The sequence below is a fragment of the Lactuca virosa genome, chromosome 8 (assembly GCF_052849685.1).
Source record: "Lactuca virosa cultivar CGN04683 chromosome 8, Lactuca_virosa_CGN04683_v6, whole genome shotgun sequence".
Taxonomy (NCBI): domain Eukaryota; kingdom Viridiplantae; phylum Streptophyta; class Magnoliopsida; order Asterales; family Asteraceae; genus Lactuca; species Lactuca virosa.
This window is the reverse complement of record NC_136433.1, coordinates 347688086-347695921: the sequence shown is the minus strand read 5'-3', so window position 1 is coordinate 347695921 and position 7836 is coordinate 347688086. Positions and strand designations below refer to the sequence as shown.

Below are 7836 nucleotides of genomic sequence, written 5' to 3'. Positions count from 1 at the left end.
ACATCAAGGTTTGGGGAAAAGATGTGGGTATTTCTGTTTCATTTGGTCTTTTTGTTCCCAAGTGAATTCAGGTCCTCGCTTGGCATTCTAGCGGACCTTCACCTTTGGTATGGGGCTTCGTTTTGGTTACTCTTGCTGTCTACTTAGGGATGGCAAGTTGTACTCAAGACGAGTTGGGTTTCAAAAAACTACTGTAACGACTGTAAGGGGCGCAATGCGAATCGATTGTCCCTTATCCGTGATAATTGATAGCGGTATACAGTGTAGTCTCACCACCTCTTTGTGATATGTTCCTGCCAGCTTTTCTATTTCATATGTTGCTTTTATCGGTAGGGAGTGTGTGAGTTTGGTTTATTTGCCTACGTTCATCCAAATGGTAGCATGTCCACTAGTAAACTTGGGCAGCTTTGTTCTGAAGTTTGTGGTAGGACTCACACCTGGTTCATCTATCATCGCTCTGTGTATACTAGTTGTATATAATTAAGATTGAAAAGACAGTCGAATAGGTGATTCTGCCCTAAGCCCACATGTCACACCCCCGAACCAGATTGCGGAAACGTCCGAGGGCTCGTGCGTGACTTCGTCTTTGTAGTATCATCACAAAGTATATAATTGAACATAACATCATCATTACCACACATAGGATATAGCAACATACATAGTTTACATCAAGTATTATATTTCGATATTACATGCCCAAATAGTTAAAATATGATGAAACAAAATATGACAAGATATCTCGGATTTCGTTCTGCACAACCTGTTCAACGGTTTCCTGAGAATACAAGTTAATTTAAAAAGGTCAACATAAAAATGTTGGTGAAAATGTTTGTGATTTCATAAGCATGTTTGAGAAAATGATTTGTATAACTTTGTAATCACAAGAAAATCTTATATTTTCTTAAAACAGTTTAGGGGTTGTTTAATAGTCACTGATTGAGTCAGATCTGACTGAGTCAGAAGTCTGACTGGGTCTGAAGCCGACTGAAACCATATTGTTTGATTATATATCTGACTGGCTATGCTGAATGATAAAAATAACCATTAGAACACATTATTTTATCTCATTAATTTTCATAATTCTATTTTTTTATTCATCATTTAGCTTTTAACAATTAATTATTATAGTTAGCACTTACTTATCATTTATTTATTAGTAATAAATTATAAAACAAAAACAAAAAAATGTATTAACTATGGATGGCACTTATCCTTTATTTATTAACTAGAGAAGTACCCCGCGCTGCGGGGTTAGAAACAGTAAATGAAACATTTTATGTCAAAGATCAAGTCTTGTGATTTTTTACTGGAACTTTATAAAATTTCCATAATTCCTTCTCAGATATTGATATAACATAAATATTTTTTGAAAGATCAAGTAAACAAATTTGGTACCTGTATCTAGTATTTTTGTTTGATTCATGTCCAAAAAGAAATCTTCTTGGAAGGTTTCATATCGATTTTGGAAAACAAACCAAAATTCATAAATTTTTAGATGAGTAAAGATTTAATGTCTTAATACATTAAACCTGCAGATAAGTAAAATAGATACAAACTTACATTAAGTTGTAAACCTATTAAATCAAAAAGAAACAACCCTTGAATATGGATAAAAATACATACATAGCTGCATAGGTATTGAACATGCACTATGATTCCAAACTTTGAAATTATTAACTACCTATATAAAATTAACAGATGTAGATGCAGGTAAAGGTGCATTAAAAGGTTGTTGGGTATGACTGCTACCATGCCACAAACACCACCAAACTTCTCTGGGGCCATAATCTCTACAAATATGAAATTAAAAAAAAAATAGAGAAATTAGTTTTAATTCCATGTAAACTTTATTAAAATATGAGTAAAAAAAAGCACACACACACAGTGGGTACTACGCTACACATGGAGTAAATGAGGATGAATTCACCATCCAGGTCTCTCTTTTGTATCTCTGTTGACATCTTAAAAAAACTAATATTAAAATATCTATATTAAAAATTAAGAAATTAAAAAAAATGGTAAGCATACTTGTGAACTTCTTTATCACCTCTTCTTTTTGTTATTCAGGTTGATTAATCTCCAAAGGCTAAGTGAATATGTACCCCTTTGCTATTTGAGCCTCACTTATCAACAGAAAATCTATTAATTATGAAGCAAGTAACTTTTAGGGGAAGATTACTAAATACATTGATAATTAGTAGATAATCAAGGGGTTAATTGGGCATACCTTAAGTAATGGATTGTTTCCATCTCCTGTGATTAGATTATGTCCCTAAAAACCTGTAGAAGAATAATACTTCATATTCATCACCAATTTTGAAAAATGGAAATTTAAAAAACAATATCGATGATAAAGTAAATTTCATGAGTACCCTTGCCTTCTTTTTCTGTTCTTCAAGAGGACCAGCACTTGAAGCCGATCGAAACCTAGAAAGTCTAACTTTCTTCTCCTTGTCCTCTTAACTGTGTGTTACTTATGTGATCCCAAATCTGAATAAAGAGAATAGAATGATGATTTTAAATCAAATAATATCTTTTATTTTAAATTTCTAATGAGTTATTATTATTTGATGACATGATCATAACAACCTCTCTGCTGCAGCCTTCCTTTTCAGGTCCTTGACTTTCTATGTGGCTACAGAACCCTGCAAGGCAGTACCAAAAGATCAACATTGTTTTCAAAATAAGGACTCCAAAAGCAAACTACAAATTTTGCAACATATAAGCCATAAATCCATAAATTGGACTAAGATTTGAAACCCAATTGAGATAAAAAATAAATAAATAAACACATAAGAAGAAGGATTTTGATTGGGAAATCTAACTTAATTGTCCTTGGGTATCCAGTGAATCACCAAATATAGACAAAGTTAAATAGATAAACACATAATAAAGAGTACCATGGTTTAGCAGAGACCTTGCAAACAGGGCACCAGTTCTTTAACTGCAGCCACTGGTTTACACACACAACATGGTAACCATGATTGCATCCCATTCTTCCTATTTCATCTCCTGCTATAAACTCCTCCTGAAAGAGATAGCAAAATACTTTCATTCATCTGTTTATTATAACATTCTACTTTCATTGTTTTTTTCTATTACATCATTATACATTGAAAGATATTCAAATTAGGTAGATTTTACAAAATATAAAAGCTAAATGATGTAAATAAAAGATTTTTAAGAAGCATCACCTGACAGATGCTGCATTTTGATTCCTTAATTTGCAATGGTTCATATATGCTAATTTTAAGGCATTTTGATAATTCCTCTTCAGATAATGTTGTGCTCACTATACCCACAAACAACCTTTCTGCACCCTCCAATTTTCCCTGAAAGAAAGTGCAATAAGATTGTGTATATGATATAATACAATAGAAAACAATGACTCAAATATTAGGGCTCATATTCTCAAATATATGATCGTAGTAACAGATATGTGTTAGGGACATCGCCTGAAAGCATTCTTACCAAAATTGGAAAAAACAAAAGCCTAACATCAACATTATAGTAAACCCGATTACTTAATACTTCAAAATTAGTACATAAAGAAGAAGAAGATGAAAAAGAAATACCTTCTTTGATGTTTTGCAAGGCTTCATAAAGTGGCTTCTAACCTGCCTTCTTTAATTTCTGCAAACAAATGAAAAACTGATGAATACAATCAGATGAAGAATTGTACGCGATGAAAAAGAAATTATACCTTGGATACCTAAATCGAAGAGCAAAAAAAAAAGCAAAATCAAATATACCAATAAATATGATATATTTGAATCTCTTAATCGACAATTCCGTAGGCTTTCTTGCACCCCTCATGGTTTTCTTGTCCTTCCGACTGTCGCAAGAAGGGGAAGGTGGAAGGAAGCGTTGGCGTTGGATGGTCCGATGTAGGCACATAGCGGAGGAATCGGAGGCGGCGGAGTTACAACCATTGCAGGTTAGAGGCGGTAATTGGTATTGTTTTCTCCTTCTGGTGGAGGTTAGCGCTTTAGAGTGAGGGAGTCGGAACATGGATGGTGGTGATGACCACAAGGTTTAGGGTTTTCTGTAAGGGCTCCGGTGGGTGATTTGAGAGGACGAACATAGCCTGGCAGTTGGGTTCGGGTTGACGAATTATCGGGTCAGAAAACATAAATTCAACCCAACCCATATAATATATGGGTATTATATGGGTTGACGGGTTGGCGGGTCATGGGTTGGTGGGTTGGAAACCTTAACCCAACCCAACCCATATAACCCGTTTAAATATATGGGTTCGCGGGTTCACAAGTTAATGGGTCAAACCCAACCCATATAACCCGTTTAATAAATAAAAAACACATTTTAAAAAATGAGGTTTTTTCAACATAAATTCATAAAATGATTAAAGTAATTAACATAAAAAAAAGGTTTTCAACATAAATTCATAGAGTCAATAACATTCAAATAAAAATGAAAAATGAAAACATTCATAGAAAGTGGATGTGTTTTTCGTTCGTGACTCGTGAAATAACGACATGTATTTTTTCTTTTTATGATTAACGAACCGCAAATGCAGATTGGTCACATACGAATACGGAAGGAATACAATGATACGGAATATTACGAATACGGATGGAAATAATATTTAATTAATATATATATATATATATATATATATATATATATATATATACGGGTTGGCGGGTAGACCCGTGAACCCAAACAGATAACCCAACCCAACCCATGAAATAAACGGGTTGGTGGGTTGGCGGGTTGACGGGTTGACGGGTCAAAAATCTCCACCCAAACCCGTCTATTTTCGGGTTTGGTCAGTGTCGGGTTACGGGTTGGGTCGAGAGTTGTCACCCCTAGACGAACAGATAAGTTTGCATGGATGTCGACGGGGAAGCACAGGATACAATCGGACGGAGATGATTGGGAAGTGTGAGTGGAAGTTGTGTAAATTTTGTGGAGTTAGGGTGTGTTTGGGATTGCTTTTTGAACATAAAAGTCTTTTTTGTAAAAGAACTTTGTCTAAAAGATGGTGTTTAAAATGTGTTTGGCTTGTCTTTTATGACTTTTAAGTGTTAAAAGCTAAAAGTCACAAAAAGATAGGAATTCCTATCTTTTCTCCGGCCAACTTTTCCTTCTTGACTAAAAGTTGGTTTTAAAAGATCTTTTTAATTTGCAAAACAACTTTTAGTAATTTTTAACTTTTTGAAAAAGTTAAAAGTCAAAAAGATGATTAAAAAGAAATGTCAAACACCCTCTAAGAAGGGGATTGAGGGAAGAAGAAAGTGGGATTGATATCAGGCGTGAGAAGGAGAAGCTGATGGGTTTCTTCCACAGCAGTCGGTTGAGAGAACCTTGGGAATAGAGAAAAGAAAGAGGATGGAGATAAAGCGGTGGGCGATAAAAGGTAGAAGGATCCAGTGGGTATGATTGAGGGTGAGTAAGACAGAAGAAACCAAGGAAAAAGCCACGTATCCCGATAGTATGAGAAGGTTGTGCACGTGTAATCCACCGTAGAAGATATAGAAGATAAGAGCCAAATAAATAACAAAAAAAAATCCACCAAAAAGTTACAGCAAATGATTAAAATATTTATTAAGCGTCAACAAATAAAGAAAAAAAAAACAAAAAAAAATTCCAGCCAATTAGATGTAAGAACTGTTCATCTGTCACTTCAAAATTAGTATATATATATATAATAATAAATTATAAATTATAAAACAAAAGCAAAAGAAATATTAACTTTATCCCATATGTCATCCCACCTAAAGTATCTCCCTATTTCCATATTTTCTCATATATCGAACCCTAAACCATATTTTCTCATCTGCCGACATAATATTCCTCCGTCTCCTACCCCTACTCCCTCGTGGTGTGCATATCAGCGATTCAAACAAATACCAAATTTGAAGTTGAGTTCCAACCTTAAGGTTTGATTACTGATGAAGATCAAACATTTTTATTTCGAAATTTGGGAAGTTTTGGTGTGTATTTTTTTCGCGGCATCGCCATGAGTCAAGGATCTCAAGACGGTAGTATGAAGTTCTTTGATTTTAGATATGTCAGCAATTGTATTTTTTTTCTTTTAGATAGGTCCAAGTCTTCATAGTGTTTCCAGAAATTCTGTGTTTCTCGTATTTGTCGTGATGCAAGAAACTTCATTTGGATTTTGATTTTTGTGGGCAGTGTTGATCGATAAAATGCGAGGCAAATAATGTCGTTTTCTTCAATCACCCGGTCAGCTATCTTTTTTGGGGGGACCGAGTCAATCATTTTTTTGGACTGAGTCAGGAGTGTGCGTTGGGTCAGATACAAATCAAACGCTCCGACCGGACCGAGTTAGACAAAAACTTCTGACCGGACCCGATCAGCACCAAATCAAACAACCCCTTGGTATGTTTGTGTCCGATCTTGTATTAATGCATGTGTGTTATTGTTTACTAGAATGCCAAAGAGAATGAAGAGAATGTAAAGAGAATACCCCCAGACAACCCGATGTTGTCTGTAAAAGAGAATGCTGGTAAAACAACCCCCGAGGTCGTGTACCGGCGCGAGTAAGTTACTGAGTAATCCAAAGAGAAATGAGAATGGTTTTCCCGTAAATTTATAATGTTAGTTCCTCTAAGTGAGTCGTTATAACCATACTAGATAATGACAATTTCGCATGTCTTGGCGTTTATGGACGCCGACGGAAATAGAATAAGATTTTCGTCACCTTAGACTGATTTAGTCTAACTGTAGCGAACAGCTCAGGTGTGGGGTGTCATCCCCTTATAGATCTATACACAAATCCCCGCTCTCCCTCCAAGAGACTATGGTTATAACTATAGACTATGATCATACACTCAATAGGTGTCAATCGACACGTCTCACTAGATCCTTAATCGAAATTTACGCGAAGAGAAACATATAAAGCACACTCCAGGCCCAATGAATCATGTAAGTGAACAACTAAGGCTCACTAAACATGTAAGTCATTTCAAGGCTCGAAAGGAATGAGATTATATAACATGGGCCCAAAATATATGTAAAAGGACAACTAAGGCCCATTTCACATGTGTGTTATTTACGGGCCCAAATAGCACGCAAGGAGTATCCAAGGTCCGTCGAGCATGTTAGTGGGTCAATAAGGCCCAATAAACATAAAAAGAGTATTCAGGACCAATCAAGCATATAAATGGGCCACTAAGGCCCAATAACATGAGACTGGCAAAATTAACCCGTTTGATAGTTTATTGTTTATTTTAGTTCAATTATTACCAAAATGACATAAAAGGCCTACATTTTTGTAAAAATGACATTCTTGGCCCATTAAGCAAAAATTTATAATTACGGCCCATTTTTGCTAAAAATAACATTTTAGACCCCTTTTTAGAACAACACTTGCATTTAAGGCTAGTTTTTGTAAAAATAACATTTTTAACTCACTTTTGTCAAAAATATCATTTTTGGCTTGATTTTTAAAAAAATGTGCATTTTCGGCCCATTATAGATAATTTCATCTTTTTGGCCCAAATTTTAATAATTTCACATCTTTAAACCCTTTTATCAAAAATTTACATTTTTGGCACAACTTTGTTTAAAATGACATTTAAGCCCACAAAAGTCCAAAAGTTACAAATTTTGGCCCAAAGCCGTGAGAAGCCCAAATAAGGCCCATTTATGAAAATGTTTACATTTTTAGTACTTGTAAGGTCTCAAATGTCGAAATTAACCATGTTTAGCAAAAAAAACCTATTTTGAACCCCTAATAACCGTGAGTTACATAAAGTATACCCATTTTTGGTCATTTTGTCACTTTTGGCCCTCTTATGCGATTTTGCTTAGTTTCAAGTAACTTGTATGTATTTTAAAACCACTATT

The 7836-nt window shown here is 34.8% G+C and overlaps 1 protein-coding gene across 15 annotated transcripts; it reads right to left on the bottom strand.

Annotated features, from left to right (window-relative positions):
- Positions 1-1561: 1561 nt before the first annotated feature.
- On the bottom strand, positions 1562-4112 carry LOC145128309 (putative E3 ubiquitin-protein ligase HIP1). Of its 15 annotated transcripts, none has more exons than XR_013716804.1 (10): positions 3704-4112; positions 3576-3633; positions 3195-3332; positions 2901-3028; positions 2590-2645; positions 2379-2490; positions 2228-2280; positions 2029-2139; positions 1882-1961; positions 1562-1790 (listed from the first exon to the last, which is right to left on the bottom strand). XR_013716804.1 is itself a non-coding variant. In XM_079063113.1 (8 exons), the coding sequence occupies exons 2-5, from the start codon at positions 3600-3602 to the stop codon at positions 2636-2638; spliced, it is 303 nt and encodes a 100-aa protein (XP_078919239.1). In that variant the 5' UTR covers positions 3603-3633; positions 3704-4112; the 3' UTR covers positions 1562-2139; positions 2228-2280; positions 2379-2490; positions 2590-2635. The 15 variants fall into 15 exon arrangements, 4 of the variants coding, with proteins under 4 accessions (XP_078919239.1, XP_078919242.1, XP_078919240.1 ...); XR_013716806.1 differs by having other exon boundaries at positions 1880-1951; XR_013716805.1 differs by having other exon boundaries at positions 1884-1951.
- Between the last annotated feature and the right edge of the window lie 3724 nt (positions 4113-7836).

Bases quoted from the DNA above. Each gene is read 5' to 3' on its own strand.
- LOC145128309 (XM_079063113.1), bottom strand. From the start codon at position 3,602: ATGAAGCCTTGCAAAACATCAAAGAAG. The intron at 3,333-3,575 runs GTATTTCTTTTT...ACTTTCTTTCAG, and splicing joins CTTGCAAAACATCAAAGAAG to GGAAAATTGGAGGGTGCAGA. The intron at 3,029-3,194 runs GTGATGCTTCTT...TATCTCTTTCAG, and splicing joins CAAAATGCAGCATCTGTCAG to GAGGAGTTTATAGCAGGAGA.